This window comes from Chenopodium quinoa, unplaced genomic scaffold, assembly GCF_001683475.1.
Source record: "Chenopodium quinoa cultivar QQ74 unplaced genomic scaffold, ASM168347v1, whole genome shotgun sequence".
NCBI classification, from domain to species: domain Eukaryota; kingdom Viridiplantae; phylum Streptophyta; class Magnoliopsida; order Caryophyllales; family Amaranthaceae; genus Chenopodium; species Chenopodium quinoa.
In genome coordinates, this window is record NW_018744855.1 from 660,553 (window position 1) to 677,566 (window position 17,014).

The 17,014-nt window shown below is 39.7% G+C and overlaps 3 protein-coding genes across 4 annotated transcripts; all 3 read left to right on the plus strand.

The window, feature by feature from the left end:
• The first annotated feature begins 724 nt into the window (after positions 1-724).
• On the plus strand, positions 725-1,975 carry LOC110704642 (leukocyte receptor cluster member 1 homolog). Its single transcript, XM_021882461.1, has 2 exons — positions 725-1,512; positions 1,601-1,975. Exons 1-2 carry the CDS (start codon positions 878-880, stop codon positions 1,623-1,625), a joined length of 660 nt encoding a protein of 219 aa, XP_021738153.1. The 5' UTR covers positions 725-877; the 3' UTR covers positions 1,626-1,975.
• A 224-nt stretch (positions 1,976-2,199) lies between these two features.
• Positions 2,200-4,690, plus strand: LOC110704643. The gene is made up of 3 exons (XM_021882462.1): positions 2,200-3,304; positions 4,127-4,208; positions 4,370-4,690. The coding sequence occupies exons 1-3, from the start codon at positions 3,167-3,169 to the stop codon at positions 4,462-4,464; spliced, it is 315 nt and encodes a 104-aa protein (XP_021738154.1). The 5' UTR covers positions 2,200-3,166; the 3' UTR covers positions 4,465-4,690.
• Positions 4,691-5,865: 1,175 nt separating this feature from the next.
• Positions 5,866-16,729, plus strand: LOC110704644 (trafficking protein particle complex subunit 3-like). 2 transcript variants are annotated; one of them, XM_021882464.1, is made up of 6 exons: positions 5,866-6,090; positions 7,097-7,168; positions 7,350-7,447; positions 8,472-8,571; positions 9,520-9,702; positions 16,171-16,729. In XM_021882464.1, exons 2-6 carry the CDS (start codon positions 7,112-7,114, stop codon positions 16,291-16,293), a joined length of 561 nt encoding a protein of 186 aa, XP_021738156.1. In that variant the 5' UTR covers positions 5,866-6,090; positions 7,097-7,111; the 3' UTR covers positions 16,294-16,729. The 2 variants fall into 2 exon arrangements, with proteins under 2 accessions (XP_021738156.1, XP_021738155.1); XM_021882463.1 differs by having other exon boundaries at positions 7,100-7,168.
• Positions 16,730-17,014: the final 285 nt, after the last annotated feature.

Below are 17,014 nucleotides of genomic sequence, written 5' to 3' on the forward strand. Positions count from 1 at the left end.
GGTTAGTAACAGATCGAGTTGAATTTTTGGCCCGGGTTAGTAATAGGTCTGGTAAAATTCGGGTCGGGTCAATAACAAGTCAGGTTGAATTTGGGTCAGGTCAATAACAAGTTGGGTTGATTTCGGGTCGGGTTGTAACAGGTTGGGTTAAATTCGGGTCGGGCTAGGAACGAGTCGTGTTGAATTCAGGTCAGGTTAGTAATAAGTCGGGTTATATTCGGGTTTTGGCGGGTTAAAACAGGTTTTGGTCAATTTTGGTTCAAGTCGGGTTCGGTTCAGGTCAACAATTTACGGGTTACATTCGGGTCGAGTCATCTCTAGGTCAGTTCATGTTCGGGTTCGGGTCTCACATACTCGGGTCAACTCGGGTCTAGGGTTGGTTTCAGGTCGGGTTTGGGTCACCATTTTTTCGGGTTCGGATGGGTCGGTTAATCATCGGGTTTGAGTCGGTATTTCGGGCCGGGTCAACTTTTGACAGCTCTATGTCGACAGACACACACCAAAACATGATCAAATAACCCTTGATCGAACAAAAAACCCCTAATCAAGTAACCCTTGATCCAACAAATAATCTATGACTGATCGAAAAACCTTTGATTAAGTAATCTTGACAACACGAGTCACAAAACCCGAATATGATTTAGGGATTATTTATTACAGACTCCGTACTATTTATGAACCGGTGATTCACGAATTCGGAGTAGATTATTTTGTTGTTATAAAAGGGGTTAGGCTGTGTCAAAAAAAAAGAAGGGGGCTCGCTAGCGATGTTGAGTACTGGGGAAGTGGGGATTAATAACTGAAGAAAATTCCCGTAGTTGAATTCCAAGTGAAACCCTAAGTTCCCGCGGAAACGATCTTGTGCGGATCTTGAGGTATGGGTGGACATGGAGGTCTGAACATCCTTCCACAGAAGAAGTGGAATGTCTACAACTTCGACAACCGCGAGAAAGTTCGTAAAGACGAGGAAGCCGCCGCCAAAGATGATCAACTCAAGCGCGACCAATCTCGTAAGCGCGACTCCGAATTCCGCCTTCTGCAGCTCCGCCGTGCTCGTGGCGTTGATCCTCATCCCACCAATTTGAAATCGGAACCACCAATTTGCGCAGATGAACCGAAATCGGAATCGGATTCGAAGCATTTAAACTTGTTCGACGGAATAAAGATATTCGATCCAGTTGAGGTTGTAAAGAAGGTGAAGAAAGAAGACGAAGAAGGTAGTAAGAGGAAGAAGATGAAGAAGGAGGAGGTGAGGGTGGTGGGGCCTGAGGATGAGGTGTATAGGCTTGGTTATGGTGTTGCTGGGAAAGGGGTGAAGGCTCCTTGGTATACACTGAAGCCTGATAAGGAGGTGGAGGAAAAAAGGAAAGAGACTAATGGTAAGATGATGAAGAAGACCAAGAAGACAGTGGAGGAGCTTAGGGAAGAACGACTCAATAGAGAGAAGGCTGAGAAGGAGAGGGAGCGAGCTTTGCTATTGAACAAAACACCCAGTAATCATCACTATCCAAGGTATATTTTATGATTGCTATGTTTGTTGGTATTATGTTTATCTATTCGACTTTTATGTTTATAGATTTTACTCCAATTGAACTTACAGGGACCGATTTATGAGGCAACGGTGATATATGTCCTGCGTTTCAGAGACCGGATATGGAGTCATTTTTCTCTAATGGATATTGTGGGGGATTCCAAATATGTTGTTTCCAGCCCCTGTTTATTTGGTTTTCTGCTGGAGAATTGATCTGGTTCTCTTCTTGCTTCGTGCGTAAGCTCACTCTGCTTCACCTGACACCAAACTGCTGATCAGATTATATAATTGCTTCAACTACTGAGATCTCCCTTGCTCATCTCATATAAATCGAATGCTTAAACTTGTTCGCATTGTTTTGTTTGGTGATGTATATACTTACAAGTTGTAAAGACAATAGTGCATTATGTAACCGTCTCTTATTTGATATTTTTTTCCTCCTTACCCTTATGTGGTAGTATAGGTGTTATATAGCTGCCTTATGGGTAGCTGATGGCATATACTGCGGCGATCATTCATTTTAATATTGAATCTGATTGTGATTTGGTGCCTGAAAATTTGTTCATTTATTCCTTGTTTCATTGGGCTCCCTTTCCTCTCACTTCTGGTGTTTCTTATTCACATAGATTCAGAGATGGGTGTCATCCAGTCTTCCCACTTCCCCTCTCACCCCCTTATTTGTATTCTGTCCAAACAGATTGCTATACAAAATCCTTTTCTGATGAAGTATACATTTCAACACTTATGTTTTTAGAAGACTGTACGTATTAGAACTTAGGAAGTGTTGCTTTCCAAACTTTGCTTGCACTGCAGTGAAACTAATGGTGGCTGTTTGTGCAGTTGATTGTCATGGTCTCAACTTTCCAATTTGTAATTTTGTTATTTGGTTCGGTACTCTGCCTAATGTCTTGTGCTCTCCTAAGTTTTTACGAATTGTACTGTTCTCTGCCTTACTTCAAAGTTTAGGAATCGTGTATTGAGTATTGAGTTAGGTCTTATAGGAGCTGTAACCCCTTTTTGTTTCATCTACTACATTGTTTTGACCTTAGTTTCAACTTTAAAGCTTTCAAAGTACTGGGTCTGATTATTGGTACTCTTAAATCTCTTCGCTTAACAAGCCATGCCAAAAGTCAAAGGAAGGGGTGGAGAACTGGAGGTGGGTCTAGCAACAGTGTTTGTCTTGGTCAAACTTTGGTATGTTAATTTATTTGTTGTCTAATAATTGTCATAAACATTAACAATGAAGTTCAATGCTCTAGCTCTTAACATATTTTGGAATTGTTTTATATGATGCTTTTGCCTCTCCATCGAATTCTTATAGTAAAATAATGCTTTTAGAGAATTTTTTATGGATTAAAATGAACATGGAGGCCATAGCCGCCCAGGAGTTTTGACATTTTCTTACCTCTCCTATTTCTACCTTATCTAATAGCCATCTTGGTGGAATGCATGAAGAAGAAAGCCTGGAATTACACTGGCTAGTGGCATTTTTATATACGAGTATTCAAATGCTGAAAGATGACAACCCCAAACCTTTTCTACTTTGACATCGTCCCCTGTCTTACCCTTATATAGTATGCTTGGTCCCGACACTTGATTAGTGTTGTAACTCATGCTGTTAGATTGGTTTATAGAATGAAGAAGAGTAGTGCCAATCATTTCATTATCCAGAAAGCTGGAAAGGGTGACAAGAAAAGAGTGCACAACGCCGTTGAAATGGGAGCAGGGAAGAACCTACCTCTAGTTACTGCTGAAGATCTGTCAATCCCTTCTGTAAGTAATCTCATATACCTCTTCCCTGGTTGTTGTTTTATATTTTTTACTGCATTATACTCAAGGTATATTATTGTCTTTGAATGGCAAGAATTTTCAGTGATTGGATCTTTCCATCCTTGAATATGAACAATCTTGGTTGGCATACATATGTGCTTGTGCGACATTTGAAATGGGTTCATTTTCCTTTGAAGCAGAATTGCAAATGCCATGAACATTTTCCCTTTCTTGCTCTTTTTTCTTCTGAACAAATTATAAGACCTCATAGCTATTTAAATTTATCATTAATTTTGCTTAATATATTCTTAATGGTTGGTTTGATCATGAAAAACAATTTCTATCACATATGCGTTGATTGGTGTCTTATTACTTAACAAAGTTGTCATCTTCTGGTAGTAATTTCCAGCTACTAATTTGCATGAGTACCTTCTTTATTATGTGGAGGGTGGCTTGTTGATATCCTTTTTAGCTGTTGTTTCTAATAATGCAGTAAGAGTTATTGTTCATGGTCAGAAACTCAGTATATGCTGATCTAAATATCAAATCCATTAAACAAATCTAGTGAAGTATTCTAATAAATTGACTTGCTCTCATTTTGTACTTGGTCAGAATATGACGCACCAGAAAGATTCAAAAATATAAACAAAAACTAAAACAATCTCTAGATACCATTGTAGATTAACCGAACATAAGCATAATTATTCCACCTTTTTTTTTTCTCCTTTTTGTGGTGAAAGGAATTATTGTAGATGTTCATACATTGTACATGTAACGTTATATTAGTCGGTGTTCTTTCACTATCATCTCCCCATTTCTATGCAGCATCAGGTCATAGTAATGAGTGCAAACATGGGATGCAGCTCCTGCCGTGACAAAGTGTTGAGAGTTTTGTCAAAAATGACAGGTAATTTAAATCTCTGAAACATTGGAAACTTAATAAAGAAAAACTGATAAAAACCTTATTCCATCCTGTATCAGTTGGAAACCAATTGATTCTAACGTAATGAATGATGTTGACTGCTTTTTATTATTATGAAGTAATCAACCTTTACCTTGAACTGACAGGGTTTAAAGAATACACAGTGGATGTACGCAAGAAGCAGGTGATTATCAAAGGTGATGTAAAATTTTTGTGGAGTGCGAATAAAGAGGTTACTTGACTGGAGTACTTGACTGGAATACTTGACTTTGTATCAATTCTTTGATGGCAATGCGCTATCTATAACAGCAGTTTTTGGTGTAATTTACTTTTCATTTTGTGGTTAGATCAGCTAAGCTAACTACGTATGTATGGTGATAGCAGTCCATGAATTCACAGATATCCTGTCTTCTTTGCTTGTAAATTATTGAAGCTAATTGGCCTGATAGCCCTGATTTGCAACTGGATTGCGTGTTGCTGTTAGCTTTTCCAACATTTTTTTTCCCTCCTCATCAAAAAGTAAAGTAGAAAAACATAATTGTATTGTCTTTATGTATGGAAGGAGTTAAAAATATAGTAATGTCTCTATGTTCTATCAACGTATATATGGAAGGAGTTAAAACTTCAAAGTACTGAAAGTCGTCTAGAATAGATGCTTCCAACATGAACATTAGATTTGTTATTTTATTGAGCTCAAGAGCTAAAGACAAGGATTTAGAAATAAAAGCTGGTGGGAGGTTCAATCAAAGGAATGTCCAATTCTGAAAGTATTTAAATTTAATAATCTTAAAAAGTTCTGATTTATTTTAATTTTGACAAAAATCAACCAATATGCTAATCCTCAATAGTCAACTGGAGGGCGACTGGACATACCTTATGAACTAAGCTCATTTGGTATATTGGTGGCCACATAGCAATCCCAAAATTGTAGAGAATCTTGGAGTTGCACAAAAATATTTGTCAATGACCTCTGATAATGTGTGAATGAATGTGAACTTGAGACCAAATGATTCCAACCTAACCTGATAGTATACTTTGATTTATCAACCTTATTCCATAAAAACTTACGACAATTCCTCTCAATATCCTCACAAACAGAATTAGGAAGAATACTAGTTTGCATTAAATAAACAGGAAAAGAAGAAAACACAGACTCGACTAATGTACACCTTCCTGCCATATTCAATACTCCCTCCGTTTCATAATGTCATCCCATATACTATTTTGGGTGTTTCAAAAAGATCTACCCATATTGAATATATTTCATTTATAACTTAATTTTTGGAAATTAATTGATTGTGGATTGATGACATGATTCTAAATAAGGAAATTTTTACCTTAAATTTATGACTTGTGCTTTCCTAATAAAAAATCAAAAAAGCTAAACAAGGTAAACTAATTATGAATTATGTTGTACTTTAATGTTAGATTCCAAATATATTTATTTTCTTATTTTATGTGATTGATTCCATATGGGACTAACATTATAACGGAGGGAGTAATTTGGATTGCCAACCTTTAATTTGGTTGCAAGTCTTATCGAGTAAACCAAAATAATCACATTTTTTTAACTTGTAATTAATTACTCGTAACTGTCAGTAATAGCATACAAAATGCAGTTAAAGCTAATCAAATCCTAATTACAGTCATTGCTTTAAATCGGGAATTTCTTTCCTCTCATAAGTCATAATTCTACTTCTTCCCTTACCAAACGCATACATCTCCTATCTTTCAAGACTCAACAATCAATCTGCTCATGCTTTTTATGATCGCATGTTCTCCATAAATCACTACTTCAATCTTGATTCGCTCATTTTCTCTCCGATTTTGTTCTTCGTTAGCTCCCAGCTTTAACTGCATTTTCCAGGTATACTTTTTTTTTTTTTTTTCCTATCTATTTAATCCACGAGTTATACTACTATTTCGTGTTTATTTCCGATGATTCGATCAAATGTGAATTATTGTCGAAAACTAAGTTTGAATTTGTTTCGATTTGGTATCACATTTCAAATTAGGTGATTCGTTGGTAAATTCACTGAAATTAGGGTTTAAAAATCATCAATTTAAATTAGTTTCATTAAAATTTCGAGATTTAGACTGCAATCATTGACTTTCCATTATTTTCTAATAACTGTGCCCATAAACTGTTCGACAAAATGTCCAGCAAAATTTTAATGTGTTGCAGAAATTACTAGTTTTGTAGAATCAGTTAGAATCGAGGATGTGTATCTGATTGGGAGCGAAACTTTAGTTTTATATTTAGTGTTCATTTGAGGATCAGGGCACTTTAAATGTGACTATGTGTTGACAGATTACTCCATGTTTGAGAAAAAAAAAAAAAAGTGTCACGGATTACCAAATTCATTTTAAATGAGTTATATCAACGAACTCATACACAATCGATGGGCTTCTACACTATAGACACCTCACTGCTACCTTCAAAGCACTTAAATAGTTAAATCAGCTTCATTTGACAGAAGGTTAATAGTTGCATTATTTCATTTTCTAGTACTACTACTATGGGATTAATACTTATTATCTGGATAACAATGCCTACTGTTTTTATGGCATAATACAATCAAAATGTAGTTAAAATTTCAAAATACTACTTTTACTTTGTACGGTGTAAAAGTTTGATGTTGCCTGTAAATAGAAATTTAGGCTCTTCTAGCTTAATCTCTGATGTGGCTCATTGAACAAGTCTAGCGGACTTGAAGCATATTATTGAATGGGGCCTTATTTTTAAAAGCCCATTTGAATTGCACTCTTCAATTCTTACTTGATTGATTGAATTCGTACTTGTATGCTATCCTAGCAAAATCACCCTGTATTCTCTTTCTTTTTCTTTCTTTCTCTAAAATCTCTCTTTAAAGTAGTGAGATCAGAAGATGCCGGCAGTTGCTCCACGATCTGGGGAGGCCATCTTTTCCAGTGCTGAGCGTGTTGTGAGTTATTATTTTTCTTATAATTGCACTCCCATATTATTCTTCTTGGAACAATTTGATTGAAAATTACAATTGATTGTAATTAGGATTTAGGAACATATTTTAATTATTAATCAAGAGCATAAATTGATTGAAAATAAGATTGATTGATTGCATGAATTGGCTTGGATTGGTGCAATAGAATGCAGAGTTGTTTACATTAACATATGGAGCAATAGTTCGTCAACTAATTACAGATCTGGAAGAAGTTGATGAAGTTAACAAGCAGCTTGATCAAATGTAACCTCTCTCCAAATTCATTCTTAATTTTTTCATTTTCTTTGACTTCTTTATTGTGGGCCTTGTGGCATGCTTGTCAATCAATTATTTGCTCTTCTGTGGATTGGTAGATTGCTGGGTGCTGATGTGGTGGTGAACCATTGTTTAAACCTTTTTTTTTTTTTTTTCCTGATTATTATCTTGCTCTTCTTGTCTTGATTTATTACATTTAGACCTCTTAAAATATGAAGTACGGAGTATTAAACTAGTCAATATTGCTGATGAATGTTTCTGGCATGAACATTTAAAAGTCAAATTGGTTGTTAGTGTCGTACAAGCAAGTGTCCAGTTTTTAGACCTGTCTACTTCATTAAAAATTTGTATCTTTTTCATCCTAAACAAGTTTTAAGTATTTTCCATGGGTGTTTGAAGTAAAATGAAGAGTCTGATAATATTTGTGAAGTATTGTGCATCTCTTAGTACCCCCTTTTCAGCTGAATTTTGGTTTAATTACCGGTTCATGCAAGGCCTGCATTAAGTAGTACTAAAAGTCCAAAACTTTATCAAAGCTTTTGGATTCATAGCGATGATTCTTTTGGCAATGATATGTAAAGCCAACATCACTTCTCGCCTAGACTGTAAAAGGTTTTAATTACTGGTAAGATATTCTGCAGTTGAAATGTTATGTGCTAGACATTATGTGATAGGTAAGGATTTTTTTGACACTTCACTTATTATAACTGAACGTCATAACAACTTGGTGATAGATACTAGATGATTAATTAGGTCTTTTTTTTTTAAATGCCGATATCAAGTCTTGCTTTTTCATGTAAGTGTAGGAACATTTGTGCATTTTCAAGCGTCCAAACTTAGCAGAAGTTCTATTTTAAAAATTCCTTGTAGCGAATAAACTTGCTGTAACTCAAAATTTATAATGGGCTGTGTCTTCCCTTTTTCTTGCTTTGGTTTTACATTGCCGAAACACATTAGTTATCTGTTGTGTCTCAACCTGTAATTGTTTATTTGATGTTCAATTTTCTTGTAGGGGTTATAATATTGGTGTGCGATTGATTGATGAGTTCCTAGCAAAATCCAATGTCTCTAGATGTGTGGACTTCAAGGAAACTGCTGAAGTCATAGCAAAGGTTATATTTCGTGCTGTATTTCTTATTATTGTATACATGCAAATTTGAAGTGCGTTCTTTTCAGTTACCTATCTTAGTTATCTATTGATTACAGCAGTTGATCTGTCTCAGTTAGATGCACTTTAGTTCCAGTATTCCTCAACTGAATCGGCTACTATTCCTTAACTCTGACATATGACATTGAGTAAATTTTCCCCTCAATTGGTATTTCTTTGATGTATGACTGATTGTAATTTTACATCAATACTTGTAGCAGGTCGAATGAATTAAGCTACATTTGTATGCATCAGTAATTTTAAGCTTATAAACTAGTAAACCACAAATGTGTGACATGTTTTTGTACAACTAAGGTAATTAAAAACAATTAATTCTATCTTGTTTCTTTTTAGCTAAATTGTAAATTTAGGTCAGTCTCAGTGAACTCCTGTTCTGAATTTTTCCTTCTTGTAATTGTACAAATAATACAGTTGTTCGATTGTTTTTAATTAAACATGAATAATATTCGCTTTGTATAAGTTATTTGTGAGAGGGAGTGAGAGATTAAAAGAGAATAAAAAACCTACAAGTATATGATTATGTTTAGCCTCCTTAAAGACGGATTAATGTTATTCTAATGATGTTTATTATAAGAGAAGCTTCCAAAGTTTTGAAGTTGGTATCTGTTTGTGACTTGAGTAATTGTCATGCTATGATAAGCCCTGTTTAATGTGATGAATGTTGAAAAGCTAGTCTTGTCTAATAGCATATTAGCTGATGGCTTTGTAAGATAGTGTTTTCTATGTTGTTGATTATCCTATGTGCTGGGAACAAAAATATTGTTATTGAACAGCATACAGGCACACCATATATTTCTATAATTTTAGAAAGAAAACATCCTTTATTTTGTTTATTGTGGTTTATAGGTGCTTTTTGAAGACTTTCTAACAGAAATGTATGGCATGCTAACAGGTTGGCTTCAAAATGTTTCTGGGGGTGAGTGCAACAGTCACTAATTGGGATGCAGAGGGAACAACTTGCAGCCTTGTCTTGGAGGACAACCCTTTGGTAGATTTTGTTGAGCTTCCTGACACGTGCCAAGGCCTTCACTATTGCAATGTTTTAAATGGTGTGGTCAGAGGGGCACTGGAGATGGTGAGTACTTGTTATCTAATGCTAGTTTTATCTTCTTGTCATATAATCATATTAGTGTAGTGTTATAGACCGGGATCGGTTGTAATACTACTGAAGTAAACGGATTCAATTAATGGAAGAAGGGCGATTTCTCATATAATTAATCAAAGGATTACAAGGGATATTTTAGTAGCTTGAGGCTACAAGTCTCCAAGCCACTTGAGGTAGCCACTCTCTTGGTTTGCCTTACAAATTTTTGGATGAAAACTACTACATGGTAGAACTAACATACTTAAACTATTGATCAAAGGTGATCTTAGGGAGATGCTTGTGACTACTTTACTAATTAGGAAAAACCATAAATGAACATAGCAAAAGATGGTTGCCTTTCTTTCCTTCTTCTTAATTGTTTTTGGCCCTTAGCAAAGAAATGCCTTCCCTATGCTGCTGGTTGCTGCTGCCCTTTCTTGCGCCTCGAATACACCACCCACGGTTGACTTGGGTCCATGACAATACTTCCCCCCCAAAGCTTCAGCTTGTCCTCAAGGTGGAAAGATGGAAAACGATCCAAGATTGTTTGATAATTCTCCCATGTCGCTTCGAACATCGGTAAACCTGACCACTGAATGAGAACCTCTAGGACCACCGTGTTACCTCCCTACGCTTGCGGACATCGAGTAATTTCTCAGGCTCGACATTCAATTCGAGGTCAGCGGTAAGTTGCTCCGGGATAGTTTGATTGCCGGTGCTAGCCCCCGTAGCCTTTTTCAATTGGGACACATGGAAAGTGGGGTGAAGTTTGCAAGAACTGGGTAGATCGAGTTTGTATGCCACCTTGCCTATTCGCTGAAGAACCTTGAAAGGGCCGTAGAAGCGAGCAGCTAACTTCTCGAACGGTCGCTTGGCCAAGGAACGATGTCGATGAGGACGGATCTTTAAAAACACTTCATCTCCCACCTCGAACACCTCTTCGCGGCGGTGCTTATCCGCGTGCTTCTTCATGATCTGCTGCCCTTTGAGCAAATTAAGCCGCAACTCATCTAGCATACAATCCCTTTCTCTAAGTTGCTCCTCCAGGGATCCCAAGGGATCCCACCGGAGTCTGTCCCACTCCCACCTTCAGCAGCTTGGGCGGTTCGCGGCCATAGACCACCTTAAAGGGTGTGGTTTTAGTGGCCGTATGAGGGGAAGTATTATATGCATACTCCGCCCACGACAGCCACTGAGCCCACCTTTTTGGCTGACTGCAAGCATAACATCTCAGATACACTTCAAGGTTCTTGTTCACAATCTCAGTCTGACCGTCCGATTGTGGGTGGTACGAAGTACTTCTCTGTAATTGCGTGCCCTGTAGTCGGAATAACTCGTTCCAAAATATACTCAAGAACACCCGATCTCTGTCGGAAACAATTGACGAGGGAAACCCGTGCAGTCGAAACTACCTCTTTCATGAAGAGCTCCGCCACTTTAAGGGCGGTGAAAGGGTGTTTCAACCCCAAGAAATGTGCGTATTTAGAGAACCGGTCCACCACCACCAAAATTGCATCCACCCCTTTTGATGGCGGCAAGCCTTCGATAAAGTCCATGGACACATCTTCCCAAACGGCCGTCGGTACCGGAAGTGGTTGGATCAATTAATGAGGTTTTGGTCCAATACATTAAGAAAAGAACTGCTTACTTATGCCTATATAGAAATATAAGATAGCATGTTTTTTTTTACTGACACACAAAGAAAATATTTTGTTGTGAATGAACAAGATATTGAGGAATTGTCTATACGTAAAATCAGAATTATTGCTACGGGCCTAGAAACAAGTAAATCGCGAAAAAGAGGAAAGAGAGGGATTCGAACCCTCGGTACGAATGACTCGTACAACGGATTAGCAATCCGACGCTTTCGTCCACTCAGCCATCTCTCCCGTTGAAAAGAAAAAAGGAATAGTCAAATAGCGTGCAATGATGTGGTGGTGAACCTCTCATTCGAATTCAGTGCTCTCCGAACCGTGCGGGAGGGTTTCCCATCACACGGCTCACCAACTTGATTTTCTGCGGAAACCTTATGTGAAACCTTGTTCCTTTGACAAACATTGTATGATCCAACATACTCACCCACCGCCTTGCGCATCCCAGGCCAGTACCACTCGGCCGCCGCTCGGAGGTAGGTCTTCACCTCTCCACCGTGACCACCCATCGGAGAGTCATGGTACTCTTGTAGTAGTTGAGGAATGATGCTTGCTGACTTTGGAAGGACAATTCTTCCTTTGTACTGGACTTGCCCATTAATTAAAGTGAAACCATTGGGCCCAACTTCATTGGGCCTTAGCCCTCTTTTAATTTCAGCAATCCACTCATCCTTCTCTATCTCTTGATTCATCTTGTCCCGGTTGATGTTTTGAGTACTCAACAGCGTATTCAACTCGCATGGCTTTCTCGATAATGCGTCGGCCACCCGGTTAGAGGCTCCGAGTTTATATTGGACTTCAAAATCGAACCCCACTAACTTCCTCATCCAACGTTGATATTCATTTCCCACCTCATGTTGTTGCATTATGAAGCGAAGACTTTGTTGATCCGTTCGCACTACAAAGTGTCGACCCAATAGATAATGCCTCCATTTGACAGTAGCTAAACAAATTGCCATAAGCTCTTTCTCATAAATGGACTTAGCTTGAGCCCTCACCCCTAAAAGCTTGCTATAATACGCAATCGGACGACCTCCTTGCATCAAAACCGCTCCGAGTCCATAACCGGAAGCATCGGTTTCAAGGACAAACTCTTTTTTAAAATCGGGCATGGCAAGTAACGGTGCGGTGGTCATTGCCTTCTTGAGTCTTTCGAAAGCCTCGGTAGCCTCCTCGGTCCACCCATACGCCTCTTTCTTGAGTTGTGCGGTTAGTGGCCCGGCCACTTGAGCATAGTGGGCTATGAACTTGCGGTAATAGCCCGTCAAGCCTAAGAACCCTCTCAACTCCTTGAGATTTTGTGGGCTGGCCCAATCAAGGATGGCCTTGATTTTTTCATTGTCCATTGCCACTCCTTGCCATGATATAATATGCCCCAAGTAGGCTACCCTTTGACTTCCAAACTCACACTTTTTGTAATTGGCATATAATTCATGCTCTGCCAACTTGTGAAGCACTTGTTGCAAATGATCTTGGTGCTCACTCTCATCCTTGCTATATACAAGAATATCGTCGAAAAAGACTAACACAAATTTCCTTAGGAATGGCCTAAAGATGTCATTCATGAGGGATTGGAAGGTGGCCGGGGCGTTAGTCAACCCGAAAGGCATAACGAGGAACTCGTAGTGCCCCTCATGAGTGCGAAATGCCGTTTTGTGGGTGTCCTCGGCTCTCACTCGAATTTGATGATACCCGGATTTTTAATCCAATATCGAGAAAATGGCCGCGCCATGGAGCTCATCTAGAAGCTCATCAATCACCGGAATTGGATACTTGTCCGGCACGGTTTCACAATTGAGAGCCCGATAATCGACGCAAAACCTCGATGATTTGTCTTTCTTCTTCACTAGTAATACCGGACTTGAAAACGGGCTCGTTGAAGGTTTAATTATTCCGGCTTCTAGCATCTCTCGAATCAACCTTTCAATCTCGTCTTTTTGAATTTGTGGGTATCGGTACGGCCTTACACTAACCGGATCCCGACCCTCCTTCAAAACAATTGCATGCTCCCTGCCTCTAGAAGGGGGTAGCCCCTTTGGTAAGTGAAAAACCTTATTAAACTTCTTTAAAATAGGCCCAAGTATTCTGGCAGCCCAACACCCTTACAAGGCCCATTAGTGCCTTTTCCTTTCTCTTGGGCCTGCTTAATCTGATAAATCTCCACCCATAGTCCACTTCTTTGCTTTGTGATGGTTCGAAACATAGCCTTGAGGGAAATAAGTGTGGCTTCCAAGGACGGATCTCCGATGAGTTTAACCGGTGTTCCGGCCATTGTGAAGCTCATCTCGTGCGTCTTCCAATTCGTCGTGACCGTACCGAGTTTCTCCAACCATTGTACTCCTAATATGATGTCGGAACTACCAAGACCGAGCGGCAAGAAATCTTCTACCACGGTCACCCCTCCACTCAATTTGACTCGAACTCCTTGACACACCCCTTTTCCACGAACGGTATCCCCGTTCCCGAGAGAAACTCCGAATTCTCCCCCTTTCGTGAGAGGAATTTGAAGCTCCTCCACCAACTTGGTGGCAATAAAGTTGTGAGTTGCTCCCGGATCGATCATCACTACGACTTGTCTACCCTTGACCACCCCTTTAAGTTTCATTGTCTTCGGGTTGGAAATACCGAATACCGAACAAAGGGAGACCCCCACATTGGGCTCGGGTTCCTCCCACTCCTCTACGTGGACACCTTGCGTGGAGTAATTCGCATTCATCTCCTCCTCTTCGCCCCCTACTCCGGCAATTAAGACACTCATCTCCTTCCTCTTGCAACGGTGTCCAACACCCCACCTCTCATCACAACGAAAACAAAGCCCCTTGGCTCTCTTCTCTTGGAGTTCACTTTCCGTGAGTCTTCTGGGCCCATTGCTGACTTTCGATGCTTGCTGGGATGAACTGGGTGGCCCACGTTAATGGAGCCCTGTGACTCGGGGCCCGTGGCCAAGCCCGGTTGTTGGGTGTGGAAGAGGGTAAGCCGTAGGATTGGATCAATCCCCCTCGACTCCGGTTCACGTTCTGGGTTTGGGCCAGGCCCATGTGACTTGGTCCACCCCTCCAAGATGCTGAATTTCCCTTGCCCCCTCCATGCACCCTGTTCCTTTCTTCAATCCGCCCAGCCAAATCCATGGCTCTCTCCAAGGTCATAGGATTCAATAACCTTAGTTCCGCCTTAATTTTCTCATTCAACCCATTCACAAATTGGCCAAGCATTAAACTTTCCAGTATATCCTCTAATGGAAAAGCAAGTTCGATGAACTTACGTCGATATTCTTCCACGGTGGTCACCTGAGAAACGGCGAGCCACTGCTCGTGGAGGCTGCCGGCGTTCGAAGGCCGGAATTCTCGTAGCAGGCGGTCCTTCAGGTCAATCCACCCTCCAAATGGCCTTCTTTTGTTCTCCCAGTGAAACCATTGCAGTGCCGCGCCGTCCATCGCCACCACGGCCGCCGACACCTTGTCCTCCTCCGTTAACCGGTAAAAGTCGAAATACATCTTAGCTCTCATGACACAGTTATCAGGGTCTTTTCCTTCAAACACCGCAAATCTAATTTCTTGTTTTTCCACCTCACGCGTCGCACCACCCTCCATTCTGGCATACCGAACCCCCCATGGCGAGGAGTCCTCACCTCATTCTCCCCGTGGTTCTGACTGTTTTCACCGTTTAATGGTATGAGTGGCGGAGGTGGTGGTTGTCTGGGTTGCACCGTCGTGGCCAGTGCTGCGCGCACTTCTTCTTGAAACTTCTCCCGTTCTTTGGCTGCCATTGCTACTTGTAAGTCCTGGTCGGAACGAAGGCGGTCAAACCGCCCTTCAATCCGCACTCTGCTTTCCTCCTGTCTCTTTTGTTCAGCTTCGAAGAGGGCGGTGAAATTGTCGGTAATTGCTTTCTGAGTGTCGGCCATGGCCCTGGTTACGGCTTCCGCGACTGCACGACCAATGGAGTTGCCTTGGTCAGTCAGCTTCTCCTCAATTGATTTCAGCCTTGACTCGACTTCCTCCAATTTCTCATCCACCGCGTCGGCGCGTTGGGTCAATGAAGGTCCGCCGGCCATGATCGGATGCTCTGATACCAAGTTGTTATAGACCGGGATCGGTTGTAATACTACTGAAGTAAACGGATTCAATTAATGGAAGAAGGGCTGATTTCTCATATAATTAATCAAAGGATTACAAGGGATATTTTAGTAGCTTGAGGCTACAAGTCTCCAAGCCACTTGAGGTAGCCACTCCCTTGGTTTGCCTTACAAATTTCTGGATGAAAACTACTACAAGGTAGAACTAACATACTTAAACTATTGATCAAAGGTGATCTTAGGGAGATGCTTGTGACTACTTTACTAATTAGGAAAAACCATAAATGAACATAGCAAAAGATGGTTGCCTTTCTTTCCTTCCTTCTTCTTAATTGTTTTTGGCCCTTAGCAAAGAAATGCCTTCCCTATGCTGCTGGTTGCTGCTGCCCTTTCTTGCGCCTTGAATACACCACCCACGGTTGACTTGGGTCCATGACATGTATTACTTGTTTTCATATTGAAGCAGAGTGTGCTACTGAAGTCTAATTTTCAGATTGGCATTATAAGCTGATAGGAGCTATTATTATTATCTTGTGGAGCATGCCTGTGAGTTTGCTGTCATGTTACAGTTAAATTTGTCACCTATGTTTCCAATCGTATATGCAACTTTCATCCTTTGGAAAGGAATTAATGAAAGTTAACCTTTCTACAGAGTCATCGTTGCCATATTTATCTTTTGGGCTACATTCCTACATATAATCAGTACATCTTCCCCTTCACCTGTATATATAGGTATCAATGAAGACAGAAGTTACATGGATTCGTGATATGCTTCGTGGGGATGATGCGTATGAACTGCAAGTCAAACTTCTCAAGCAAATTCCAGAAGAATACCCATACAAGGATGATGAATGATGTCTAACTTCTCGATGTTGTTATGTATATTGTCCCCCAAGGTTTGGATGCCTACTTTTTCTGCACTATTCAATTAGTTCTGGGATACTCAACTTGAAGTAGGTTTCCCTTTTTTTTTTTTTTTTTTCGTTCTGCACTCAAATACCTGTGGGGAACATGCTGTAGTTAAATTTGCCTATGTGGTAGTAATGCTTTATGTAATAGGATGCTCAAGAACTGTATTGTTCCTGCTGCCTTTTACGCATTTGCATTCATCCAACATGTTGCGGGATTATATTGCAAAAATAACCTGTTTTTAGCCCTAGAAAGTACTCAAAGTAGCGCTTTTTTTTTCCTTCTCTTGCTCTTTATTTTGCCCAAGGATCTTATAATGTAATTTCCCTGCCCAAGTATATGTTATATGTGAGATAAAATAAGTGGAGTAAGAATGTTTATATATACCAAGTATATTTTTTAAGAAAAATTGACCAGTTTGACTGTATGAGTGCAACAATTAGTGTTTTTTGTGTGTGTGTGTATGTGTGAGACTGTGAGTTTGGGAAACAAGTGCAACAATTATGTCAATATAACTCTTAAAATCTGTTTTTCGTAAAAATTAAGGCTTATACAAACTTTTGGGTAATTTCTCTATTAATAAGCTTTTTTCATCTTAAATTTGCCTAATTTGTTTGAAACTTATTAACATGGAGCTTTACATTTTGGAAATTTCTTGAAGAACATA

What these genes read in the sequence shown, in the direction of transcription:
- LOC110704642 (XM_021882461.1), top strand. Translation starts at nt 878, where the DNA reads ATGGGTGGACATGGAGGTCTGAACATCCTTCCACAGAAGAAGTGGAAT. An exon ending in AGTAATCATCACTATCCAAG is followed by an intron (nt 1,513 to 1,600) that starts GTATATTTTATG and finishes TTGAACTTACAG; the next exon opens with GGACCGATTTATGAGGCAAC.
- LOC110704643 (XM_021882462.1), top strand. Translation starts at nt 3,167, where the DNA reads ATGAAGAAGAGTAGTGCCAATCATTTCATTATCCAGAAAGCTGGAAAG. An exon ending in AAGATCTGTCAATCCCTTCT is followed by an intron (nt 3,305 to 4,126) that starts GTAAGTAATCTC and finishes ATTTCTATGCAG; the next exon opens with CATCAGGTCATAGTAATGAG. An exon ending in AGTTTTGTCAAAAATGACAG is followed by an intron (nt 4,209 to 4,369) that starts GTAATTTAAATC and finishes TTGAACTGACAG; the next exon opens with GGTTTAAAGAATACACAGTG.
- LOC110704644 (XM_021882464.1), top strand. Translation starts at nt 7,112, where the DNA reads ATGCCGGCAGTTGCTCCACGATCTGGGGAGGCCATCTTTTCCAGTGCT. An exon ending in TTTCCAGTGCTGAGCGTGTT is followed by an intron (nt 7,169 to 7,349) that starts GTGAGTTATTAT and finishes TTGGTGCAATAG; the next exon opens with AATGCAGAGTTGTTTACATT. An exon ending in CTGCTGAAGTCATAGCAAAG is followed by an intron (nt 8,572 to 9,519) that starts GTTATATTTCGT and finishes GCATGCTAACAG; the next exon opens with GTTGGCTTCAAAATGTTTCT.